Source organism: Falco naumanni, chromosome 15 (assembly GCF_017639655.2).
Source record: "Falco naumanni isolate bFalNau1 chromosome 15, bFalNau1.pat, whole genome shotgun sequence".
Classification (NCBI taxonomy): domain Eukaryota; kingdom Metazoa; phylum Chordata; class Aves; order Falconiformes; family Falconidae; genus Falco; species Falco naumanni.
Window position 1 is genome coordinate 21,109,753 of NC_054068.1, and position 27,127 is coordinate 21,136,879.

At 47.9% G+C, this 27,127-nt stretch overlaps 1 protein-coding gene across 1 annotated transcript in view; it reads left to right on the plus strand.

Annotated features, from left to right (window-relative positions):
- Nucleotides 1-27,127, plus strand: part of CFDP1 (craniofacial development protein 1) — a 66,733-nt gene that overhangs the window by 9,977 nt on the left and 29,629 nt on the right. Inside the window, exon 5 of the mRNA XM_040615300.1 lies at nucleotides 9,574-9,678. Coding sequence (XP_040471234.1) covers nucleotides 9,574-9,678 — 105 coding nt within the window. The remainder of the gene's footprint in view (nucleotides 1-9,573; nucleotides 9,679-27,127) is intronic.

Below are 27,127 nucleotides of genomic sequence, written 5' to 3' on the forward strand. Positions count from 1 at the left end.
ATGTGACAAAGATGAGAAACAAAGGAGGTGTAAGCCAAGGAGTTTGGGAGACTACCACCTATTTTATTGCTTTGCTTTGAAGACAGTTAAGGTAGCTGTCTGAACAATGGCTGCTGCTTCTGCTTCTTCCTGGCAAGCCTTGAGCAGGGGTGGGAGAATGCTGAGGCTGATAGAGTTAATATTTCAAGGGAAGGGGTAAAAAGACCAGGGAATTTACTCCCACAAGTCTCAAGATTTAGAGCTGGCACAGAGAGCAATTTTAAAAATGTGTAATTGTCCATCTGCGTTCTTGCTCCGCGGTCTCAACATGGCTCAGTCAGATGTGTTAGGCTAATTAGCACTGGGAGAACATGTAATGCCATTAACTCACTCCTTACCTTGCGATGCTTTTCAGGAAACTCAGCAGATGAGTAATAGCAAGGGGTTGACAGCATGCTCACGCTCTCTTGCTGGGTGTGAATCTTGGTCATTTGTTTTGTGTTCATGGGCTTTTGCAAGTGCTGAGTGAAGGACAGTTGCTTTTAAAATCAGAAGAAAGATCAGTAGCTTGGGTGTGCATCTCTTACTGATGCTGTAGGTGGTGTGGTACATGTTAGATCAAGGCTGATATGTGTGTAACGTGTGCCATATGTGTTTTTTTGCAAAAGCTTTTGCTGTATTGCTTATACATGTGAGTGAGAAGGCAGGTGAGCATCACCAGAACCTGTGTCCTGAAGCCTTATGTTTGGAAAGCCTGGCCTTTTGTCCCATGGGGATAGCAAATGATACACAGTTTCCACCAGGTGAGATAGACAGGTATCGTCAGACTAGATATGGGAGACAATGAACTGAACTAACAGAGGCAGAGGAAGAAACCACTTGGGTTTTTGTGTGCTTTTTGCAATAGCCTTGACTACCGTAGCAAGGAAGTGTTAGGAAAAGTAAGACAAGTGAATTTCAGTAGCCCCTTGAGAAGCCTTTCCAAAGTCCAGCCCCTCAGAGGACTTTTGTTTCGTGTTGATGACCAGATGTTTTATCTTCAGTCTTCCTTGACTAAGGGGTTCTAAAGAAATGTTTTCTAGCCCCTTTCCAGTGACATACCACTTGCTCAATGAGGCTTGCACAGTGCAAACACCTTGGCTTTTAAGATTTTTCCAGAAATTTAGTCTAAGCAGTAGGAGCCTGCAGATGGTGCCTTGGGACCATAAGACAAATCAAATGACCTAGAATTACATGGAATATCAATGTGACCGCTGTTTAGAGGTGGCAGTCTAAAAAGTGACTGGTTGCTCATCTACAAACGAGCACCAAAATGCTGATTTTGGCATAATGAACTGTAGGCAGCAGCCTGTGCCTGTCCTTATGCTGTTGTTATTCTTAGAGGTCAGAACATGCCTCAGTTACCCACAGTTTATATTGGCTTTTTCCAATTTAAGAAACAGCTATTGATTTTTTTTTTTTTTTTTTGGAAGCCCGTAAGTGAAAATATGTTACCTTTCAAAAGATGCTTAAACATTAAAGGGTCTCGGGGGCGTGTTTTGATAACCTTTCCTCTGTGTGCATCCATTCCCTGATGCTTAAGAATTTCCCTGGGGAGTCTTGATGTTGTGCAGTGCTGACTGGCACGATGGTGGCCCAGAGATGAGGTCATTAAGTGTGAGCAGGAGCTGCGTTGTGTGCTGGTTCACTCACTAGGCATTTGCCTTTCTCAAAGGCAGCTGCAGAAATTAAAACTTCTTAAACAGTGTGACAAACCTAGCCAGAACTCTAAGCCAGAGCACTTGCTTATAAAGTAAATTATGTTATGTTCTGCTTAATGTGCTTGGAGAAGGGGAAACGGCCTAACGAACAGCTTATATTCAGGATTTTCATTAGTAGATGTGCAGATGAGGCTCCTGCTTAGACGGGGAAGCTGAAGCACAGAGGGGCTGTGACGTGCAAAGCGTTACACAGTAGTGCCAGCTTTGTCCACTGTTGTCTGGCATTTGCCACCATGCTGACTCCTGTCGTCTTCCTTTATCTTACCGTGCTCTTGAAAATCCCAAAGTGACTGAGCAGATGCCCAGCTGAAAGTCGTCTTCTGCTTCTGATATGATGCTTTTAAAGAAATAATTGATGTGCGCTGGTTTCATTTGTGCATTTTTGCTGGCAGTCAGCGTGATGAAAAGGAAGGCTCAGCTGGGATCTCCAAAGGTGGGAGGGGTCTCCGAGCATCTCCAAAATGATCGCTTGACCTCCAGGTTAACTTGGGCGTTTCTAGGTCTTTCAAATCCGTGGTATCTGGGCACTGGATCAGCTTTGGGAACTGGATGACCAGCTGCGTTCTCTCATCTTCGTGTTCAAGTGTTCTCTGCCTGTGTTTTGTGTAGTTAGTGTGGAAATACTTCAGTAACAGTCCCACCCTTCTCCAGCAGGTAAGGGAGGAGGAGACATTGTTTCTGTACCTGGCTCTCAGGCAATTTCCTGCCTTTTAAAAAACTGGAAACAGAAGGTGCTTAGTGACCTGTTTAGGTCTCACAGGGGCTCTTTTGCTATTAGTAAGGGCATCTTCTGGCCCTCTGTGATGAAGGCATGAACATGGGCCTCAGATCCAGTCCCAGCATTTTGCTGCTTGCCCTGTTTCTTTTGCTTCCAAGCTGCTGCTTCATTCCTGACAGCTCCAGGCTCAGAAAAAGGCTTTTGATGTCTGGTGAGATGCTGGCAGAGCCTGCTTTGCAGCCCTTGGGCCTGGGGTTTCCCCTGCCGGAAAGTGCAGCTTGCAAGATGGAGATTTTTTTTTTTTTTTTTTTTTTTTTTTTGTAACTGCGTGATTCTGAAGCAAGAGTGTTTCTGTGTTAGCCTGAAGGGAAGGCAAAGCTGTTTGCTGCCTTACTATCTCATTAACACATTACAGACTGAGTCAAGCTTAGTCTGGCCTTTTCCCCATGGGGATGCTTCTACTTTGTAGTGTGTTGGCTCCTGTTACGGTCTGTGTAACCTTTGTGTCCGGTGTTCATAGCTGTAAGTGAATTCTGAACCCCTGTCTCTGGACCTACAACAGTCCTTCTTTCAGCAAGAGAAGGGACCTGTAACGTGAACATTGTGCTGCTTTGCAGGAGTTGTGGGATCGCAGGGATCTCTTGCTTTTGGCGTATTTGCAAGTCATGGTTAACAGGGTCAGAGGACTGTCATGCTCGCACGTACAGCAGCTGCATCAGTTCACCTAGATTGCTTGCCTTGGAGGTGTATTCCATAATTTGAATTTAATCCTTCTGGAAGGCACAAATGAAAACGATGGGATACCTCAAAAACTGAAATGCTAAATGCATGGCAGGATTTTGAGGCAGTACAATGGGGCTGGCTCAGAAAATAATTATCCAAAGAAGCAAGCAGAGACCCGATCCTTGGAGGTACTTAAAACCGGGGTGGATAAAGCTCCAGGCAACAAGGAGGTGAAAGCATGTGTCCTGACTGTGGGTCAGCTACTCCAGAGAGTTTGATGTACTCTACCTATTGCAAGCCCCAGTGGGATCTCAGTAACTGGAGCACTAGTGCCTTTTGGATTTAGAGAGCTTCTTGCAGAAGTAGCAAGCAGAAGCCCAAAAGGGGCCTGTCTGCTTGGTCAGCATCTCACGTGGCAGCACTGGCTGTATGTTTTCTTTATGTCTGTTACAGAGTCCTTGTCATACAGGAGATGATGGAAAATCAGTTGTTTCCTTCAAGACTTGTGAGGTTAGGACGTGGATGTCAGAAAGTACTTTTTATGCATTATTGATGTTAAAATACCATTCATCTCTTGCTTGTTTTCAGATGAATTGGTTGGAGATCCAGCCTGGGCAGACTGCTTGGGGAGCAGCACATGCCTGCTGTGAGGAGCAGCACCAGGCAGGCAGCTTGGCCCTTGCTTGACTCCAGGAGAGCTCTAATCAGATTTGTTTCTTTTTAAAAACCAGCCAGCAGCTTCTGTGCAGATAGGCAGCGCACAAAATTATCAGTCACTCCAGCCTGGTCTTGTCTGTGTTGCTTCAGGGAATAGGCTCCGTTTCCCAGGGAACAGCTTCTCCCACCTGGCTTGAAGAGCAAGGTTTGGAGAATGTTGGCGTTTTTTTCTGAAAAGGAGAAAACAAATGTTTTACTTTGAAATTAGAAAAGTGATAGGCACCTATTGATTTTAACTCATTTGCTTTACACCAGGTAATCCAGCATAAAATATGTACCCAGTGTGCAGGCAGATACAGCCTGGAGGCTCAGATGTGTGAGGACTTAATTCTGTCCTGGAAGGTGTAGAACATGTGCTGAACACTCCAGCAGCTTCAGGACCTTGCAGGCTGGAGCACCTGCTCCTTGTACAATGCATCTGTCTGTAGAAGACACCCAGGATATGGCAGCTCAAGCACAAGGGTCCACCAAAAAAATACTCAAACAAAATATTCCTCTTGGCTCAGAAGGGATTAGTTTTTTTCACAAACACCTGTAGATGAGTATTGCTGCTTCCTCAAATGATCATTCCAGAAGGCTAGAGGACTACTTAATGAGGCTAAACACAGATGGGGAATATTGAAAAAGGATAATTAGCCTCATTTCCCCCCCTGCCTTGGTCTGTGATTCCCTAGAGCTAACAACATTAAGATTGTGTGGAAAGTTTTATAATTGTGTTAAGTCTGAACTGGGGCAGGTTTCCCAAGTGAGAAATGTATGTCCTGAGTACAAGTGGTGAAGAGCTGGCGTTTTCCAGAACTTCCATTCTTGCTCTCCCTTTCTCAGCATGGAGGTCAAGGGAGGTGGCACCTTTGTGCTGCTGCTTTTAGGGATCTTAACCATCTTCTCAGTTCCAACTCCCCTTATACCCAAATACGAACATGTGCTTTCTCAGCCCGATGCACACCAGGCGTTTTGATTAGGAGAATGCGGTTGTGTTGAGCCACCTGGGGGTAAGTTGGAGAGATTTTGGCACTTGGGATACATGAGATTGCTGTTACACAACAGACTATGGACAGAAGCCTGCAAGCCTTCTTGATGTGGCTGTTTGTCTTTCCCAGCTTCCTCTGTCCTGCCTCTGAGACCCTGCCTCCTTTTCCCCTCCTTGCAAGGATGCGGCTCCACTGATGCGCTTCTGTAAGGGCTTGCAGGTGCTGCTTGCTCCTGAGCTGGGCACTTTCCTGACACTCCACAGCCTTGGTTTGCTTTATGCTACTTTTGTTTCTTGCAAACAGGGCTGGATTCAGCTGTGCTAGAGGCACCTGACCACTGCCCTTGGGCGATTCCTGGGGTGTGGGTGTTGTGCTGTGTGCCAGGGTAGCCGGGGTGGGTTGATGTGATGGATTGGGACCCTCCTCTTCATACCTGGTAGCTGTACACCTGGTGTAAGACCAGAACACAGGAGAAAAGCTGGTATTACTCTGCCAAGAACCAAAGCATGACAATTTGGTTTTAAGCCCCTTTTGTAGATTAGCTGGAGCTGTGTGAATGTGATGCTCACTTTAGCCTGTATTCCTCCTCCTTTTTAGCTGCTTGTGTGGCTGAGGGGATGGCTGGGAGCAGATCAAACACTTATTCTAAAATTAGGATGCTGCAGTTCAGTACTGTAAGTGTATGCTCTGTAGAACAACTTCTGGGACAGCCCATGACAGCATGTGGGTTGTGCTCTTGTGGTTTGGTGACCAGCATACGTAACTGGGGCCTTTTCCATGCACGAAGGTTGCAGCGTTTCAGTTCTTAAATGGGAAGAGAAGGGTGACCAGTTCTTCAGTGGAAGCTGGAAGTGGCATACCTGGGTGGGTATGCTTAAATGCTTAGATACCACTTTGGGCTTGGTTCAGAGACAAAGGGTCCTAAGGAGAACACCTGTAAGTATTAGAGGCACTTAGTGATCTAGTTTCTAGCTTGTTTTCTTTACGATAACTTTTAAACATGGAAGACCTTTCTATTTTACAGTTGTCCAACACCCTGTACAGTAGCATTGTCTGCTACCAGACTCCAGCACAGTCCAAAAAAATTGATAACTGTTCTGTGTTTTGGAAGTCTTATTATGCAGTTTAATAGCACAGCAGTATAATGAAATCTTTACGGGAAAGTGATGAGTGTGAGTGGTTTTGTGTGTGAATTACAGGGTCTGCAAGTGGGCGAGACACTAGCTACTTGTTTTATTGCTGACAATATACTTATTTTCATGTTTGTTCCTGGATTACAATGTGTGAATAGCATCCCAGTAAACAGTCAGGCAAATAGTTATTTATCAAGTATTTAAAAGTGAAAGGTCTTGTAATTTTCCTTAGTAATGACTGTGATTTCTTCCAGCTGGATTAATGGCTCCCATTTCTCCCCATGAAGAACAAGAAGTGTTTTGGTTTCTACATGGCGAGTCATTGTCTTCCATAATAATGCAGACCAGAGGATTTTTTTTTTTCCCCTTCCTGGCCTGGGATTTGGGAAAGGTTGAAATGTGCATAACCTGAATTAATACCTTGTAAAGCCCTTTAATATTCTTTCTTTTGTCATTCCTGTTGGAGTGGTGCAGGAGTTGCAGCTGGCATCAGCCCAGCAGCAGCTTGCCCGAGAGCTGCTTTTGTTTCAGTTTATGAGGCAATCAGCGGGTCTTGTGATGGAATTGCCTTGAAAGGTCACTTTTAATTACATTTCTGACGCATTCCTCTGTCCCCAGCTGGGCAGTCCTGGTGGAACAGGTTGCCTGCAGCTTTGCAGCTGAGTTTCTGTAGTGGACAGCTTCAAAAATATATGCTAGAGCAGCTGCTGGCAGGCCAAAGGGAGCAAAAAAAATTGAACAAGGTGTTATGTTCTGTGCCCAGCCACTGCTGCTGGTACCCTGAGATGGTAGAGGATGCAAGTATTGAAACTTTAGTAATCCCTTGGTAGCCACCCGTCCCGTGTCCCTGGATAGCAGTGATTTCTTTGCTGCTGAAGTGTCCGTCACTGAAGGGCTGTGCCAGACCCTCCGTGTGCATCATGTTGAGGGGCCTCAGCAGGCAGAGGTCTCTCCTTTCTCACCCTTTCTGGGACTGAATGTCTTGCTGCTCAGAGAGCTGTGACTTGTAGTGCCGGCCCAACCAAGAGCATGCAATGCTGTCAGACTGCAGGCTGGCAAATCCCTGGGGCCACTTTTCACGTACGTCTTAGCTTTGTGCCTCCCTTTACCTCAACCGGTAGGACAGACAGCAGTCAGTTTTATCTGTGGCTTGGAGAAGGCTGAAGATACTCATGAGGTTAAGACCAAGGGGCTCTACGTTATGATCAGAGCTCTGCCACAGGCTGTGAAGGCTCGTTCCCCATTGTGTTGTGCCCAGATCCTGTAAGGTGTTTAACTGCCGGATTCCTGTAGGCTTGCGGGAGCCGAGCTGGGCTCTCTCTTAGTGCAACAAGCAGAGCTGGTGGCAAGGTGGCAAGGCATGCTTTCTGGGACCTCTGCTTCCATTCCCAGCCCCTGCCTCCTCTGTACTCTCCAAGTCCCAGAAACGTGCAGGATTTAATAGCTGCGATCTAACCCAGGAGCAGGTCCTATGACTGTACAGAGGCCAACAGAGAGAGTTTTTTTTCCAGGGTATGCAGTTACTACATTACGCCTCACATCCCTGCGTGCTCGGGGTCTGCCTGGTGTTTCTCATGCAGCTCACATGCTCCCTGCATGCCGAGGGTGGACCCTGATGGCACAAGAGTGCAGGGGGGTGACAGGAGGAGGGGGGACCATGCCGGGAGCCAGCGCTGCAAAGTACATGAGAAACTGTGCTGCTCCCCAGCTGGGCAGGGAACAGAGCCGGCTCTTTGGCTGCTGCGTTTGAAAATAAATAGGCTGTGTGATCATATTAATCTGAACCCAGCACTTGCGGTTGAGGGGGAGCTCTGTGGGGAGTTCCGGCTAATTGCTGCATGAATACACCAAGTTTATTCTGTTGAAGGAACTTCATGGGTGCAGAGTAACCTTTGGCGTATGACTGCTGTGGGATGTAACTGCTGTTGCTGAGGGCTGTGACTGGATGGTGTGTTTGGGATGTCTTAAATTGTGACGATGCAAGGCTTTTGTTTCGTTCTGTACTGCTTTCCCCCTTTTCCCACCCCACCCCTTTCCAATCTGATCAGCAAAGACTTCTAAATATTCATAACATGGGATTTGTCTCTATCCACATGACTGCCACTGGTTTGAAAGGCATGTGACAATGCAGGGGGGGGAAACAGGGTTAATCTCCTCCTGCACTGGCAGAATGTGGCTGAGCAGGAGGTGTACAGCACAAGAATTTATTCTTATTTCTGAACATGCCTTTTCCACTGTGTTTGCAGCCTGCAGAGAAGGAGGAAGAACAGTTTCCCTTCCCTAACTGCTTTTTCAGGTGCTGATTCACTGTCAGGGTGGGGACATGGGTGCACTAGTTGTGTACAAGGAGGGATTTCAGGACGTCAATGCCTCTAGAATTAACGAGCGCCACAGCGCCTTCCTCACAGTAACCCAGCTGGGTTTGCAGCTCCTTGGGTTTCTGCGTGTCCATCAGCTGGTTTCTACATGGAAGTTGCAGGGTCAGGTCAGTGGGTAGGAGGCGAGCAGCAATTAGCCTGACTTGTAACCAAGGCGGATCCTGTGACCGATGAGGCTTTCGGTCTTTCATCAGCACATGCTCTAGAGCGGGGACAAGCCTGCCCACGCTTGCTGGCAGCAGGTGCAGCTGGAGGCCCAGGCTCTGGGATGGAGGACCATGCCTTCTGGGCTGGCTGAGCCGTAGGTCAGGCTGCCTCTGTGCCCCCAGAGCTGCAGGGCCCTGCAGAGGCTCCCAGGCTTGTGCTCCAAGGGAGCAAAACTGTTCAGTTGGCAAAGCGGGGCAACCTCATTAAGAGCTACTGAGAGCATGAAAACCGTGCTGCTGCAGGCAGGTCACTGTAAATGAGGGGGCTAAAGTAGCTGGGGTTTTCTAACAATTAATTATTGAGTGGTTTTCTAGAGATTTTCTCATGTTTGTAATTCATTCCCTGCTGTAGATGCAGTATGGATTTACAATTTTTTGAAGTTCAATATTCTCTGCCCTCAGGGCCTCAAACAAAAATTAACTAGAAAATGAGAGCAAATTTCTGCGTTCTGCCTCGTCAGAGCTTTCTCTCCTGTTCCCCTTCCCCAGAGCCACTTTCTATGCTCTGGTTTGGGTTGCAGATGTTGCCAAGCCTGTGTGCCTTGGGCTGCAAGACGTGGGTGGCAGAACAGCTGTGGCAGAAGAGCTGCCTCACTGACCAACAAATGAGGAAATCAAGAGCCCAATTAAGAGCCTGGAATTGCCCCCAGTGACCTGAGCAGAGCATTTAGTAGCTGCTAGTGAGACAGGCCTGTTTGAATGAACAAGCATTCCTGCTTGAAGAAAAAAATTCCTCTCCTCCCCCAGAGCTAATTAGCTACTGTTTTCCCTTTTTTTTTTTTTTCTGCCATGAATATAGAGGGTTTGTCACTGGAATGAAATCTTAACGAGATGTTCTTCAGCTTGCAGCCAATGGAGGTGATCTCTGTGCAAGTGGTGTGGGGACTCCTGTACCTGGTTTCTGTATTTTCTTGCTGGATCCTTGGTTTTTGGCTGTTGTGAGCATAGCTTTTCCTTACCCTCTGGTTTGTCTCTTTTCCTCCAACAGAGTGACGAAAGAAGTGGACTCAAACTCAAAAGAAGCTAAATCTTTTCTGAAGCAACAAGAGAAATGGCAGTCAGCATCGCCAGCTTCCCTCCCAACAGTCTCTGGGTGAGTATGTGGTTTCTCTGCCCAGGTATGGACCCTTAGTGAGGAGGACGGCACTTGAGCCAATAACATAGACTCTGCGGTATTTAAACTAATAGGTATTTGTTTTCTGCAGGATTTCAGTGGGAGCAAGACTGTGCTTGGAAGGTGTGATGGTTTGGGGGGGAGGGAGGCAACTCATGAGTCCCAGTGACTCACTTCATAGGTTCAGGCTTGAATTTCTCAATCCTCATAAATCATTCGTCCTAGTAAGGAAATATTGTTTTGAATGTCTTGAACAGCCAAATGAAACTGCAGGTAGCCAAGGAACATGCCTGAGATTGCCTGCAGTTCCTTTGACAGGTGCTTCTTGGGACCATAAAAAGCTATGGCAGGCTGGGCTGTGGCTTCCGATGAACTTTGGGGGAGCAGTTGAAATATGCTTTTGCCTCTTTGATGTTCTCTAATATCTCTTAATACCATTTCGATGTGGGTTTGTCACTATCTGTTCAATCTTTGACACGTAATTCTGAGATTATCATAATGCTTGTCAAAGATACAAAGAGGTCAGGTCCCCTGTGCATCTGACACGCCACTCTGTGTGGTTCTTGATGAGCTTGGGAGATCACCTGCTTCTCAGGAATAGAGGAGATGCTTCTGTGTTCCAACAATGATTTTTATTTAATTCAGTCATTTGCATTTATAGTTGAAAGACATAAGCTGCATACGATTTGGTCACGTAGAAACAGCACCCATCAAATACATACATTGTCCTTCCCGTCTGCTGAAGAGCAATTCTCCAGTGTGAGTTAAGGCTGCCTTACCCCAGATAGGCTGTTACTCAGTTGCTGCAGCTGGATTGTCACTCATTTTTCCAGCCAAGTGTTGCATAGCTTGTAGTTAGATCAGGGTAGTGAAAGCATAGTATCTGTGTGTGTTACTCTTGACAGCTGCTGTTCCCCGAGATGACTGAATGCATAGATGAGCATAGTCTCTCGCTGTTGTTCACGCTGCACAAGGGTTCATCCCCACAGAGCTCATTAATTGTAACCTAAGCATTGTGTACGGGGGTTTGTGCTGGAAAAAGCTTGCCCTGAGTTGGACTGGCGTTCTTTGTTCAATCTGTGGTGGTTTGGGTGGCAGCTGAAGCTAGGGCAGCTCCTTGCTGTGCACGCTGCTGGTGGTCCCGTGTCATCAAACCTGCCTTTCAGTTGCCCCAGCAAATGCTCCGCTGCTCTGAGTGCGGGAAATTTTGGTAGCCCACTGGGAAAGCCCCCATGGGCTTCTCGCCTTCCTGCTCTGCTGAGATCCCTGTTTCCTCCTGTATCTTACTGGCCCAGGGGAGGAGGTGGGTGGCCAGTGGGCCTGCACAGCCTGGTCATTCATTACAAAGGTGCACAGCTGCTTGTGCAGGACCTCTGACAGCTCAGGAGAAATAGCCAGAGCCTGGGTTGGGTTAGCGCTGCAGATATCTGAAGTGAAGAATCCACATTAAATACAGAAAGAAGGATCAATATAAGACATAACAAATTAAGGACTCCTTTAGCTTTCCTCCAGTGTGATTAGTTTGGAAGCAGCTTAATTAGGTCATCATTCATCTTGCTGATGTGTGATGTCCTACTGACAGTTGTTTGGCCAGAATATGCAGTGGCCTGGCTGTGGGAAAGGGAGAGGAAAAATTCCCTGAGCTCACATGTCTTGCCTGCCTTCAGAGTATCAAACTCTGATGCAGCACAGCCCCATTTGCCTTCTGTTTTGTGACCTGCTGCTGAATATTCTGGGTTTGTACAGTGATACTACAGCAGAGGCATCACAGTGGTGTTTTGATCAATGTGTGGAATAGCCCAGTGCTCTTGGAAGGGTTTAGCAGGAGACTGTCTGGGGCAGCCTGGCCAGTGTCTGCCCTCTAGCCTGAGAGTGCTCCAGGGAGTCTTCCACCCTGCGATAGTATCCGAGACTGATCCCAGAGACTGCCAGCAAACATGCTTGCCTTTGGGCTTAGGAGGATGCTTCCAGCTGGGAAGTCAGCCAGGGTATTTTCAGGTGAGATAACTACTAACAGGCTTGCAGTGTTCCTTGAAGCCAGAGGCGAGTCCCTTGTGTTAAGAAAATTACAAAGGTCAGGTTTTAGACTTGGATCCAAGCTATTGTCCAAGCCCTGCTCCTCTGGAGCAAGGAGCCACAAGCCTCTGTGACATGCCAGAGCAGCGCCTGGGCACTGACAGAGCCTGGTGTAGCCTGATGGTTCTTTGCTGGTGCCCTTTGGCTACTGAAAATAGAAGTTTTGGGGGAGAGGATGTGTTTCTTCCTTGCGTATTATAGGAGAGCCCCAATCTGCATCAGTGTCACCAGAAGGCAGTGGAAAACATGCGATTCAGGATCCTAGATGTGCCTGTGGACACCCACTGTGCCATGAGCCATTGTCAGCTCCTAGGAGCTTTGTCAGCTCTATATTTTATTTTTTTTTAAAAAAAAAGGAGCCTTGCCCTATGTGCAGGGGATTCGAGCAGCTAAGGGTGGCCTCTCCATCTGGCTTTTCTTTCTTCACCTTGCAAGCAGTTTTCATTATTTCTGGTTGCAGCCAGCCTACCCTGCATTTATTTAATTTCCCTTCTCTAAACAGACAGAAGTAATCCAGGAAAGCAGCGGTCACAAAACCAAACATCCGGTTCCACATCTCTACGTTACAAACCCTCGCAGCCTAACTGGTCCAGGGGAAGGGATGTTTGGGGCTGAAAGTGCATTTCCTGAATGTGTTTAACATCCATACCGGATGTGCTATAAAAAGCTGGATTTGTGCTTGTGAGGGACGTGGGGGTGGTTGGAGGAGAATAACTTAAACACTTGGCTGTAATTAAAGCCAGGAGTACAAAACAACCCACCCGGTTCTCTCAGCAGGCTTTGCTAGAAGGGTCAGAAGCCCTTGGTTCCCAGGGATGTGATGGTTTCCCAACCTTCCCATTATTCCCGTCGTGTCCCCCCGTGACACCCAGCCAGGCAGCGGTTTGTCAGCAGTGGGGATCGGTTTGTTGGAGGGGTTTGGGGTTGATACTCTGTTCCAGCTGCGTTTCTGTCATGCTCTTGGATTGTGTTAGGCTCTCACTGATGCCGTCAGGGGTATCGGATGTGATGAGGGGGCCCACTGATCCCTTCTGATTTGCTATCACGAAAGATGGGTGGAAGGCTCCCAACATTCAGTAAAAAGCATTCCCCACCCATGCCACTAAGCCTTCTTGCCTGTCTGTGTGGTTTAGGGCTCATTTCCTATCCTGACCACTACTCCACAGCCTTTTAGGGGCAGCAAAAGTAGCTCCTGGTTGTAAATGCATGACCTGATGGAGGGGTGCTGGTTGCTGGTGCTGGAAACCTGGTGCTCTCAGAGCTGCTCTCTGCCCCCTCCCTGGGCCGGGCAGGACCTGCGAGCTGGGTCCCTCATCCTCTGAGCTAGTAATCCTATTTTGCAACCACCATTTCATATTCAGAGGATGTTAGAGCAAATTAAATCCTCTGTGCAGCTTACTGCAGAACGACTGTGTGTGTGTACTTGTGCACGTGTGACTTGAGACGTAACCGGGGGATTGAGCCACAGGCTGGGAAATACCTGCCCAGAGCCAGGCCCTTTGGCACGAGTGGCTGCAATCTGCCCATCGGTCCTTGATGCTTCTCAATGCGCAGCAGCGTTGCGTAGGGAACAGTGTGGCTGTAGCAATCCTGCAAATGAAAAAAACATAGTTGGTGGATCTTATTTGAGATTCTCCTCTAGGCAGCTGTTTCTATATGGCCTGAACAGGAGCCAGGAAGAAAAAGGGAGGTTTTTCACTGGCTTTGTTCTTGCCTTTGCTTATTACCGAAACCATTTGTAATTAAACGTGGACTTGCTCACTCAGCCCAGCTGTTGCTTTTCTGTTTGATCCTGCCTGAAATTGCAGCAGTGAATGTGTGACCTCCTAGGCCTTTTCATGCCTTGTAGGCTGGGATAAACACAGGGTAAAAATCTGCCTTTGAAGCAAGGAGGCACTACTCCCACGGAGTTCAGGAGGTGCGGTGCTTGCAGACCCCTGGGCTGCATTTGGTCTGCAAGGGTTTGGACCTCTGTGCAAGACCCAGCAGGTCAGCACTGCAGGAAAGCTCTGACCCAGAAACACATACTTGCCCTGAACAAAAGATAAACTCCAGCCTGTTCATCATGGATGCTTTCCTCCCCTCATCTACAGTGGAGCAGTTCACGTGGACTGACCATTAAATGGTGTGAATAGCTTCAGACCTTTGCTTTTAGAAGTCATTTATCCTGCTGCATGATATTGCTGGAGTAGAGGGACTCCAGCAGGAGGACAGCTGTCAGTGTGCAGGAGGAGGAACGGTGGTAGCCCTTGTGGGAGGATACGGATGGTGGGAGAACCTGGAGCATCCTGACCCGTTACCGTAATTTCTACGCTGACCTTCCCCTTCAGCCTGGCTGCTTCTAGGAGCTGCTTTGCGTCCAAAGCTTTTTCTTGCAAAAGATGCCCTTTCTGCATGAGTTGGCTGAAGCTAATTGGATCCCTTTGCTATGGTGACCAAAACTGGTTACTTGAGATCTGAAGTGGACACTGGTGAGACTGGCACAGGCTCTCGGCTTCTGTAAGCCTCAGATGATCTCGAGCAAGTGCTGCAGCACTCGCATGCCTCCAGGGAGCAGTTTCATTTCACAGCAATCCTTTGGGCTTTTTTCTTCAGAAAGCAGGAATTTACAGTCCAGCTTCAGCTCGGTATCAGCTGCAAGTGGTTATTTAGCTAAAACTCTTGAATTTTGGCTTGTGCGGGCTGAATAAGGATGCAAGTAAAGCCAGTAATCAAGACCTTTGGGGGAGCTGGAGGTGAGGGTTTTTTCATAGTCACTTAAGCCATTGAATAGCTCAGTGCTTGCTGGTGATTTTTGAGGCTTCTCGGGTTTCTCCTGCGCTTCCCTTGCTGTGCTCCAGAGAGTGCTCTTCTCCCAGACGGTGAGATCCAGCCCCTTGCACCACAGCCAAGTGTCTGGGTGTGAGTAGCACATGACATATTTTTCTGTGCACAACAAGATGAACCAGCCAGGGGCAATATTCATGTGCCCTAGAGCTAGTTTTACTTATTTCCTATTCATACGCTTTGGTTGTGAAAGATTAAATGTGGCAGTAGCTGTTCCAAGTGAGTAATTTCTCTTCAGGTCTTAGATCCTTTGTTGGTTTTATTTTTGTTTTAATTATTCATTGTTAGTGTCTGTCTACTGGTTTATGCATATCCACTCCTTGAATCAACGCGGTAAGGAGGCTGGGTGATGATTTTTTTTTTTTTGAGTATGCTGGGTTTTATTTGCTAGGGGGGCTGAAATTAATTACCCCATGGGGATGAGTGTGGAAAGGTGTTTGTGTGTACAGGGAAGGGGAGGTTTGTCATTAGGCTGGTTCAGTATTGAAGGAAAGGATTTCCATCAGCCGTAGTAAATAAGATGCTGATTGCTGCACACTTGTAAAGCGTGCTGACCAACCTTACCCTCTGGACATCTGCCTCCCCTCTTGAAGTCAGCATGGACTGAGGCTTCCAGTGCCACGCGAACTCAGACCCTTTGCAGAGCCTGCAGCAGCGAGGAAGCCGATCTGTGGCTGGCGCGGGTTTGGCAGCAGCAAGGGCACCAGCGTGGGCATTGCAGCCCATCTGAGAAGCAAAGTAAGTCAGGCTGCCCAAGCTGCAAGCCATGGCTGCACAGGTCAGATCCTGTGCTAGGGCCCTGGTGGCTACCTGGAGACGGGCTTCTCCGGGGCTGCACTCACCTCTGAGGCTTAACTGTGGGTGGGAGAGCTCTGCCATTTTGGGTCTTTGCCCCTTCTCTGGGCAGTTCTTGCTCTTGACCTCGTGTTAAGCCTTTTCCGGTAAGAAACAAGAGCTCCAAGTATGGGAAGTTTTGTACCCGCTCTCCCAGACTCAAAGCAAAACGTGCGCTAAAGATGCTGCTTTTAAGCTAGTCTCTCAGGAGCAATCCTTTTGTGTTGTTAGGCTAAATGAGTCAATGCCTTCTACCCCAGCCTCTGTTTTGCAATAGAAATGAATGAGATTTTTTAGCTCCATCTGCACTTTCCTGCAGCCGTGCTGACACACGCGTGGTTGCTTTTCCTTGGGGCAGTGGCATCTTATTGGAAAGAAGTTTAGCAGTGTCTGTACAGCTCCGCGCCTTGCTTCAGTCCTCTGTCTTGATGTGGCTAAGCTGGATCCCTGGGCTGGACTAACTGGGATCAGCTGTTTCTTTTTCTAGCCTCGTTGGAGGTTCAGCAGAATGGAATCCCAGCTATTTGAGGACTTCTATCTCTAAAGCATCTGTCTTATAAAATACAAACAACCCCCCACCAGTCTGGGGCCTTTGATAATTCCCCAATGAAAGTTGTGGGGCAGTTTTCCCTTAGGGCAGTACAGGTTTTATGAGGCTTATTTTCATTTGCTTTCATCTCTTAGATCATGAGCATTTCTCTTTCTCCCTCTGTGAAAATGATTTGAGGAAATTAACTGCTAATGGAGACCGAAGCCAGCTGTATTTTTATTCCAGACCCTTTGCAAGTTTGCAAAGGGAACCCCCTGTATCTTCCCATGTTAAACTCGGTCTGGTCAGAGTGAGAGGTGAGAGGGGCAGCCTTGCATTGTTAAAGCCTGGGATTGGAGGTGGATGCTAAGAGCTCCTGTTCCCAGCTGTGCCATGGCTTGGGGGTGTGTCCACTGAGATTTGTTTCCACTCCTGTCTTATTTTGCTTTTATAGTGCTTCCTTGCATATTAACTGAGCTGCACCATGTCCCTTGAGTGTCTCCCCCATACCAGATGCTTGTGTTACATCCTCCTGCTTTCCCACACTCGTGTTCCTCCCTTTTTCTCATGTCAAGGAACAAGTTCAGCTGAATCATTCTTCATAAAATATGAACCAGCTAAGTAGGGCTGGAATGGCAGTTGGAGTAGAGTGATGCTCCCTGCTTTCAGGCAGTTTTGTTGCCCCAGGCTTTTCACATATTAGTGACTTCATTCATGGAAAATCACATAGTGGTGGCCTCATTCATGGAAAATCAGCACACCAATATTTTCCAGCGCATTTGTTAGCCAAAACTTTGATCTGCACGTTAAGTTGTCAGCTTCGTGCAGGACTAGGCTTAGAAAACGGGCATGCCCAGGCTGGCTGGCTTGATATCAAGATGTGAAGTCAAGCAATTTGAGTTAGTTAGCAACTAAAATGCTGGCTTTCTCCCTTCCTGTCTTAAAGGAGATGTTGATGTGGCTCTGAACTCTTGAAGGGTGCGTGATCTCTCTTCAGAGCTTCAACCTCTTTGGTTGGCAGCAGTCTCTGCAACTGCTCTTTTGTTTGTTTCCATAAAAAGTCCGAGAGAGGCTGAGCAAGTGTCTGCCCTGGCCATGGGGATTTCCTCTGCCGCTTTCTGGCCATGAGGATGGTTCCATGGCTGGGGTTCGCTTTGGCTGTTGCTGTCCTGGCATGGAGGTGACAGAGCCCCCCCAGTTCTTGCAGTCCCCTTGCTTATTCCTGCCCAAACCCCTGAGCCTCGAGTGAACTGGTGCACAGGCTGAGCTGAAAGGGCACCTTAAGCTCCTCTCAAGCTCTCCAGGGTGCTCTAATACAGTCTGCCAAGCCGTGGAGTACTTTGAAACTCCTTGGATGGGGAAATAAATCCTTCCTGATGCATTGGGTTACAGCCCAGTCGGCTTTGCCCCGGAGCCCTTTGTCGATGCGCTCTTCAGAGCGAGTGTGGTCCTTGCAGCAGTTGCTGTACCAAGGGACCTTCTGCAGAGGCAGATAACTGGTGTCACGTTGGCAGCAGACGTCCCTCTGGCTGTGTGAGGATGTGTGTGAGATGGGCTCGTGCTCACTGAGACAGGGAGTGGAAGAAACTGATTTACTTGAAGTTTCTGTTAGAGACCACTCTTTTTTTTTCTGGGGATCCTAGCAGAAGATGCATTTTGTTGCCCTCTATTATAGCATCTGCTCTCGATTCTTTACTGTGAGGGTGGCAAGGCGCTGGCAGAGGTGCCCAGAGCAGCAGTGGATGCCCCATCCCTGGAAGCGTTCAAGGCCAGGCTGGACGGGGCTTGGAGCGACCTGGTCTAGGGGAAGGTGTCCCTGCCCACGGCAGGGGGATTGGGACTAGATCATCTTTAAGGTCCCTTCCAACCCAAACAATTCTATGGTTGTATCAGCAAATAATCATGGATATGGGTTTGATCTGACCTTGTGTGGCAGCTTTGATACCCTTTGAGGAGCTCGTACTTCAGCGCTGTTGCTATAAGCCTCCAGGCAGCCAGTGGACAATACAGACGCTTGTTCATCACCCGACTGCCTGACTTGAGAACAATGGTGGCGTTTCTTGAAGTAACAAGTCCTGGGCATGTGCAGGGTTGGATTGTAGCACTGTTTTTTTTCTCCTTTAAGCTGCAGGCTTGACAGCAGCGGGCTGGGTTGCAGCACGTGTGAATGCAAACACAGAGGAAACTTGGACCTTTTGGAAGATACTCATCGAGAGAAAGCAAATGGCTGTTCTTTAGGTCCTTGCCTGTTTTGCTTTGTGTTTGAGTCTGTGTATGCTGTGTCACCAGTATGCGTTAGGGGGTCGGTTGAGATGCTTGTTTGGCAGCAAGGAGGGGGTTAAAGCAAACCCGCAAAGGCTGCAGCTCATGGCTTTCATAATGCAAAGCCGGTGGGAATTCAGCCGGTTTCATCTCCCCCTACCCCCCTTCCCCGCTGCTAGAGGCAAGCTAACCTTCCCCACTCCTCTGGATCTGCATCCCTGCCAGTATGGCTCGTGCAGGGAAGCTCTGCAAAAAAACAGCGGAGGTGTAAGTGTGTGAAAGACAAGATTATTAAACTTTCTTGGGAGAGCACTGAAAGAGTCGTTTTCAAGCGTGGTCGTGCAGTTTCCTTACGCTATGGCTGGTATGCAGCACGCCTGCCCCTTCATCTGTGACCTGCAGATCTCCCGTTGCAGGATGGCTGAGGAAGCAGCTGGTATATACAATATCTCTAACTCTCGGGAGACTGGTATGCAGGGACATCCTTGGCTTTGCCGTAGGCTCTGGATGATGCACAGCAAAGTCGCCTTGGCCAGAAAAATGTGAAGGTGATTCAGTTCAGCAGTGGTTTGTCCAGCACCCGTCATGCTGCCCTGTGCTGCAGCCAGGAACAGTTCCTGTGACGTATGCCCTGCTGCCAGGCTCTCCGTCTCACTGTAGAACACGCATTTTGCTTTAGAGAAGTGCTAAACAAGCAATGCAGTCCAGGGCCTTTTGTTGTGTAGCGTTCACTTTAAGGACAAGCACCATCACGGTATTTTTCCTAATGTGTAAAATCCCTTCTCCCTCCCTGCTGTTTGCAATAACCCTTTGGAAAGCTGGAAGGGCTCTCCGTTTCCTTTCCTGCTCACACGCGTGTACTTGTGAGCCTCGCCAGTACTGTTTGGCTGTTTGCTTGGGGGGCGGGGGGGGGGGGAATGTATTTTTTTTTTTTTTTTCCTACTTACCCAAGTCACAGAAGAGTGTGTAGCATTTGTTTTGGAAACAAAACCACTTCTGGAGAATTACACAGCCTCTGCAAACAGATCAGTACAAAACAGGTTGTGTGCTTTGGGCTGAGTCTGAAGACTGTACAAGATAGCCATCTCCTTCCTCACTTTATGGTTTCACGGCCATTGTATTTAACAAGGACTCTAAAGAAACCTTTGAAGGGGTAGCATAGCACCAGCTTTACTAGTCCTACGGGACAGTCAAGATGCTTTAGCAGCTTTCCCCTGGTCAGTGCTGTGATTGCAGGGCAGGGTTTGAATCTTTTATGGGAGTGGAATATCTGCATTTGGACAAATGGGTAGAGTTTTTCATGCTGACTTTTCTCCAAAGCCTTCGGGAGTAAAAGTGTGTTGGTGAATATTAGTAAGAGGTTGGTCATAGCTGTTGAGGGACACTACAGAGCTGGCTGTCTTCAGCTTCCTTTGTCACAAACAAATGTCTCCTGGAAAAATAATTGCCTTCTGCCTCCTTCCTTTACCACTAGGCGAGCTGGATGGGAAGTCGGTAGCACTGCTGTACAAGGAGTGCTTTCCTGTCTGCGTGGCACAGGGACCCTTTGGTCAGCTTTGATACCTTCCTGCTCCACAACCTGCCGTGCTCACATGCCAGGTCAGTAGGTATCGGTGCTGCGTTGACCTTAGCTGCTGAACTTGTCTTTAACAAGTATGGGACTCGCTGTCAGGTCTAGGGGAGCTTGGGAGTGACAGCATTGGCACCATAGACACCTGTAAACAAATAAATGAGTGTTGTCTTTGGCCATGGGATTTTTGGCCAGCACTCTTCCTTTAGGAGGCAATGAGATCATATTGACAGGACCGAGTATATAAATCCATGCAAGCTCGGCCACAGGTTGTGGAAAACCTTGAGCACAGTGTCCTGGAGCTTAAAACGCAGGCAGGAATTGGCACGTTCCCTACACGTGCTCGTCTTTGTGCCAGAGCTTCTGCTCTGCTTGATGCTGGGAAGGGGAGTGGCTGGATATCAGCCATTGCAGTTATAAAGTCTTGATTTTCTGTATCAAAACTTACAAACCGAAGGAGCCTGGGACAGTCCTGGAAACTCCCAAGTAATGCTCTGTTTAGGATTCCCAAAGCAAACCTTGCAGTTGTCTCCTCACCCATTTGCTGTGCTTTTCATCCCCCTTCCACACCTCCAGTGTTGCATTGTAGTGTTCATTGCCAGTTAACATAACCCCAGTCTGTGCTGGGTGTAACTTTACTACAGGGCACAACCCCGAACTAGAGACCTGGCAAGGCAAGCTGGACCAGCTTTCCAGCAATCCCATTCTCAGGGTGACAGGGAAAGCTTTGAGAGTGCCTATACATTTGTTGTTGGTGGGTTGGCTTCATGGTTTATAGCTAGGTGTAGTGCATGGGAGGAAAAAAAACCTTTACAATATGCAGATTTATTGCTACTACCAGCTCTGTAGGACAGATGGCTTCTGGAAGATCAGAGTCCCTCGTCCCACTGGAAGCCCTAAGAGCTCGGTAGCTGGGGATTCAGTGGGGTGAATCTAAACCCTGCTTATGTGGGGTGGGGACCTCAGTCAGCTCGTATACTTTTTAGCCAGTAAAAGTGCAGCGTCCCAAGTCACATTAGAAGATTATTCAGAGTCAGATCTGTTCCTGAAATAAAAGAAGGGCTTTGAGTTCCATCCAGTTTTGTCCATGCTGGCAGACTAAGCCATCACAAACTTCTCAGCCTGAAGGTGCTTTGGGAACACGGTGCCTTTATGAGCCCACCCTGGCCTCTTGCTGCTGCTGTTTTTCTTGAGTAGCAATGAAAAAATGCAAACCCTCTGTGCCCTTTCTTTGCCAGGAGCTGTGCTTTGCCAGGAGGGACTCTAGGCTTTAGCATCCTTCTCTAGGCAATTTGAACCAAGGAAAGTGGGTTTGTGATGTGTGCTGAAGGTACTGAAACCATTACTGGAATGGGTGAAAATGTTTGGGACTGACTGTCCTGTTTGTGTACCCCCCTGGAGATGCCCTTTGTCTGGTCCTCATCACTGCAGTGTGGTTCGTGTCTTCATCCTGACTGTTAAACGGAGAAGTGAAGGCACGAGCAGGCTGGCTTGCCTGAGGTTAGCTGAGAAGTCTGGTGGATGAGGTTTCCCAGATCTGAGGTTGACCCCAAGCTTCTGGATTGCCTTTGCTTGTATCTTCCCACGTAGCCTTTGTGTCGGCTGGGTTAAATGCTGATGCTTTTATGTGAAAGATCTGATTGTATATGGAAAGCGATTTTTAATAAACCCCCCCCAAAACATCCCCAACCCTGTCTGAATTGGGCATACCCAACGTGGCAGGCCTGCAAAACAGCTCCTTCATCAGCTGCTTTCAGCTACCCTCTGCCTGGCTGCTGGAGCTGAAGGCCAGAAATGCTCGTGAGTTCATCTGGCCTAAAGTCCTGCATGGCACACTTCTCCCTGGCCACCCCAGTGCCAAAGCACTGGCCTTTCTCTGGTCTCTCTGGTAAAGGATTTCAGCTAATCTTGAGTTGAAGACCTCAGTAAATGAAGAATCCTCCCCTTTCTTGGCGGTTAATTAACTGCATCAATTAATTGTTGAACAAGTTGTTTGAAACAGTTACAAGCACGCCAGAACTCCTCAAAATTCAGCAAATTGCGTGAGCTCTGCTCTTGTGTGTTTTATTTAGGTGCCACTAGGACACTAGGTTGTCTTTATGCCTGTTTAATTGAGAAGAGGCTGCCGCTGCCCCTCTTGCTGTCCAGCTGTAGGTGCCTGTCTCTGTGCTTGAGGATGCACAGTGGCTCAATTGTGACATTTACCAGCTTGACCAAGGGCAAACTCCAGAGCCGTATAACTGTGAGTGATTCATCTTTTCTCCTCATACATGGAGATGAATGTCAGGATGGATGTCAGCTGTCTGGCTGATGCGTGAATGAATCTGTTTTCATATGTGCACCTTGAGCTGAGTACGTGCATGTATTTTTTACTGTTTGCAATAAACCTGGAAACATGGCTTGTGTTGGAGGAAGAGGGCCTTTCGGTTTTAAATATTGATACCAATATAACGGGGTTGTGGCTGTGATAATCAGGGAGCCTTGAAGCGTTAGCTATGAGATTATGCTGAATGCCGTGGGGAATTCAGCGTTGTGCAAAGCGATAACGTGCTTCAGATGCAGAAATAATGGACAGGGTCTTCTTGGATCCACAGGCTGTGGATGTGTGGGGCTGAAAACGGGAAAAGGATTCAGACTGAGTCTTAGCAAGAGACCCGTGACAGAGGTTTTTTATTTACTTTGATTTGTGATGTAACTGAAAAGAAAGCAGCTGCCCAGAACCCCAGGCGCCTATGGATTGATTGCTGTGGAGGAAGAGGTGAAGACCCTGTTCCTTGGAAATGCTGGAGGCATGGCGAGTTGGATGTGGTAGGTCGTCGTCATCTCTGGAGCCTCAGTTCAGACAGTACAGAGTAGTTCTGCTGTGTGGTTCTTCATCAGCTAATCAAGTTGAGCGGTCATCCAGAAGGCACGATAAGGGCTGAGAAACTTTTTAAAGTAACTTTCAGCGGTGTTCTCATCTCTGATCCTTTTAGGACTTCAGGCCTCATGCAGAGTTAATACGCAGTCAGAATGCTCTGGGTTTCTTGCATGTGCAGTTGCCCCTTCCCCAGCAAGGCACCCATCACGTGGCTTGTGAATAAACTGTAACAGGGGCCCCCAGACCCCTGAGCTGGCACCACACAGAGCATACCTGCTGCTTCTTGGAGGGCTTACTAGTGGAGGCATAGCTTTGTGCAGGCTGAGCTGTGCTGCTTCCAAATCCGAGCTGGCTTTGTGCCTTGCTGTGCCTGGTCTAATAAGCTCTCTCCGAATGGGATTTGCTGGGTAGTGCCTGTTGAGGCACGCGGGCTGGCTGCGGAGCAGCGAGCAGAGGTCTGATGCTTTGTCTGGGCATTGCAGCCCCCCTCCCGCCCCTGCTCCTGTGGAGATGGGGAGCTGACTGTAGGGTATTTTCTGCATCTCAGCGCTGGCTTTTACTTTAACTGGATGTAATAAGCGTGGTCTACAACATGACTAGTAGTCAATGGTTATTAAATTTTTGCAGGCTGTTCCAATGTAGCGTATAGCTCTTGCTTGGAGAAGCATTCAAACTGCAGGGGTAGTTGTTGGTGGGCAGCAGAGAACAGCACAGCACAGCTGGGACTCACCTGGGCAAGGTGGAGCTGTGCAGGAGAGGGACTCGCCTTTTGTCCTGTGCCAGAGGGGTCTCAGCGTCTGATGCATCTGGTAGCGGTGTGGGAGCACATCATCATGAGTTAGTGTGCATGCCAGTTGCCTACGCTGCCCGGTAGAGTTCAAGCACCTTAGCATGTTCAACTGGAAAAGGAAAAGCAAGCTTATAAAACATCAGGATAACGATCTTAATGTAAAAAAGCAAACCACACTGAGAGGCTGGGGGGGGAGGATAGGGATGGCAACTCAGTCTCTTAATTCAACTGAAGTTTCACTCAATGTGAAGAGAGTAAATGAGAGGAAGTCATTTTTCTCTGCCAAGTTCTTTATTTAAACACAAAAGCTTTTCCTGGCTACTTGCAAAAGATACTGTTAGCAGAGTGGTCCTGTACATGACACTTCTTTCACTGCAGCATCAGCCAAAAGATCTGGCCACTGGCTGTTGTGTTCCCACTATACCTCTTGCATCCATGCTTGCTGGATCTTTTTGCTGAGCTATTTCAGTGCGCTTAGCTGAAACTAGCCTGACTGCCAGCGTTGCATGCTAAAACAGCTCTGCAACAGCTGAGTGCTGGAGCTGATGTCAGGGAAGAGGTGGATGTGATTTAAACTGTGAAGGAACTTCAGTCTTGGTTAAAGATCTTAATCTTTTCCAAATGAGCTTGTTTTCCTGAGGCAGGAAAGGTACACCAAGGAAGGATCGTTTCACACTTGACCTTTCATCTTGCCTTACGGTGCGTGCTCTTGGGTGGTGCTAGAGACAAGGTCCTAGATTAGACATGACCTTTGGACCACAGATGGCTTGTAGTATCTCCCCTTCTGAAAGCTGCTCCCTGTGCATGTCTGTTAAGGTGACTGTTAAGGTAATATCATCATTTGTTGTGTAGACTTGCAAGACAAAATATTTCATGTTCCAGTAGAGCATCGCTGGAGTCACATACATGCAACTGCTAGTGCCTGTGGTCTTTGCAGTCATAGCTCTCTCAAACCTATGACATTGTGATAGCATTTTCTTCAGCTTTTTAATTAAACAGAGGCTTGAATTTCATATATTTATTTCCACATTTCTTCAAAGGTCTTATGTTTGCCCCCTTCCCCCCTCTTCAGCTTTCCTGGTAGATTATAGCCTGCTGGAAAACATAGAGCACATTGTGAAGCCCAAAGCAAAAGCTGAGTCAGCGGTCCTTCCCATTTAGGCTGCTGTATTCATGGAACAGGAGGTTAGCCTTAAAATCCTTCTGCCAAAAAATACTGCTGCTGTAATGGAACTGGTGCCCATTTTATTAGCTGTTGCTGTGTCCTTTAACTTAGTTTTGAAAAGAATGTTGTCTACTAGTGCTTTAACACTCTGCGAAAGAGGTGGGGGTTTTTCATATGCCAAAATAATTCTGATTTTTCTATAAGAAGCATTTGGCATCCCTTCTTCAGATCTCTGGACAAGGGCTCTGTCCTAGGCACAGCTGATGTCACTACTAACAGTGGCCCCTGTCATTAAAGGATTTCAACTCATGGAATCATAAAATCATTTCAGCTGGAAAAGTCCTGGGAGCTGCTGTGTGGAAGCGCACGGACCTTGCTTATAATCTGAATGTCAGCACATGGGTATGATTTTATAGGTTCAGGCCCACCTGTGGTTCTGTAGATCAGGTCGTTTGCTCCACCATGGGTCTGCTCCAGGTTGCACTCCGATCTACAAAGAGCCAGCCATGAGCTTTCTGCTGGGGACTGGTTCAGCTCCTGGAAGCAGGACTGGCTCTGGGGCTGCCAAACCTGGTTCCTGCTAGGAGCATCTCCCCAGCTCTTCCACACTGCATGGAGCTGTAGGGATGTGTTGCTGCTCTTCTGTGCTTCCCCTCGAGGAGAAGGGGGTATGGATGTGGTGCTGGGGGGGGAGAGGGGGTCCCTTTAGTGCAGGCACAGGGCAATGCAGGAATAAAAAGCCTTCCTTATCATTCCCATCTTCCTTACTGCCTGGAGCAGATGCGTTTGTGACCTCGGGGAGGTGGTGGGTGTCAAGACCTGATCCGTGTGCCTGAGTGTGATCTCACTAATGTGTATGGAACTGGAAGCAAACACAGCAGCAATGCAGGACTAGCCAGTAATGAGGTGCTGCTGTAAAGAGAAAAGCAAATCTCATCAAGATCCTGTGTTCTTCATGACGCAATCAGTGACAGTTTGGGATGATATTCCAGGGAGAAAGTGGGTTTTGAGGAGGGAGCTGGCCGGAGAGCAGTGCTTCGCATGACAATGGTGGGAACTGTGGGTGTCTGTCATTCCCGGAAATATATTCAAATGCCCTTCTTCCACCGGGGAATTAAGAAGTTATGCAGACTCGGCCTAGTTTCATTATTGGATTTAAAACAGGTTTTGGCAGAAGGCAGCCAAGCACATCAGGAATGGAACAGAAAATACTCTTCCTGAGTCAAAGAGCCTGGAAACCACCTCTCACACCATCTAAAGCAAGTGACAAATGCTGCTTGTTGTAATCTGAAATCTTTCACTTCTCTCCCTCCCCCACATCCATTGTGTGTGTGAGTGCATAGGCTATTTATTAGCAAATTTAAAGCCACAGGCACAAAACTATTGTGGAGTCACCCTAGGACCCCTGCACTGGAGGAGGAACATGTTGCATTAAAAGGTACTTACCAAAGCAGCTGAATTCAGCCTCTTGATTGCCTTGGCTACAGCTCCAGGTACTTATACATATTTTTTCCTTTTAACCCTTACTGCTTCTCCAGTCTGATCTGCGTTTTTGACAGATGATTATTATCACTGAAAGCTGGCAGCTCTCATAGTCTCAAGTGCTGCAGAAGTCCTGATGCTAGTTGTAATGCATGCAGGTTGCCTTTGAATATTTGGAAAGAAGGACTGTAGAAAACTCGTATGGTATGAAGCTTGTCTGCACTGGTGCGAGCGGGAGTGCTGAGCCCTGCTCTGTCAGGGCAGGACGTACCCTGGTCCCAGAGCACCCCTAAGATCACAGCATGTCTTGGACCTCAACAGGGAGCACTTCTCATCACAAACTCTGGAGCACAGTGAGGCCGATGACAACTAGACAGCTCATTCTGTAGGCGTTTTCAACATTTCCCTGGCTCTGTCTTTAGTGGTATTTTCTAACCCTCTGCATTTGGGCTGAGTACCTCTCTCAGCTTGGCCTTCTTCCAGCTGGCCTTCCCCAGTGCCAGTGCATGAGCCTGGAGCTGTACATCACTGACCCCAGCTTCTGGGTTTTGTTTTTCACAGGTGTCTCTTGCAAAATCTGTCTCGTTAGTGGGTAATCTGTGACTTGTCCGAGTCTGAAGGAGAAGCTTGTCAGCATCAGACCCGAACCCAGCCTGTCAGTGTGTGAACACCTTCCTCCTATGCTGAAAGATTGTAGGGGCGCTCAGACCGGTTGCTCAGGATGTCTCAGTTAAGCTGTGTTCAAAGCTGGGGTAACTACTGCGCAGACCACTGTGGTACTTTGAGACCTGTTGATGGGAAGAAGAATATTCCACCATGATGGATGGTGGGAGTCCTGGTACGAGCCCAACGTACAAGGTTTGAACAAATAGTGAATACTAGGATGAAATTAATTCCATGAAGGGCCCTATTTTTAACTTCTTGACATATAAAATTCTTTGTAGCTGCAGTTTGGCAGGGTCCTGTCTCTTGCAACAGGGGTCACTACTTCCATACAATGGTAGAGCTGGTTTATGCTATTTTTACTAAGCTGC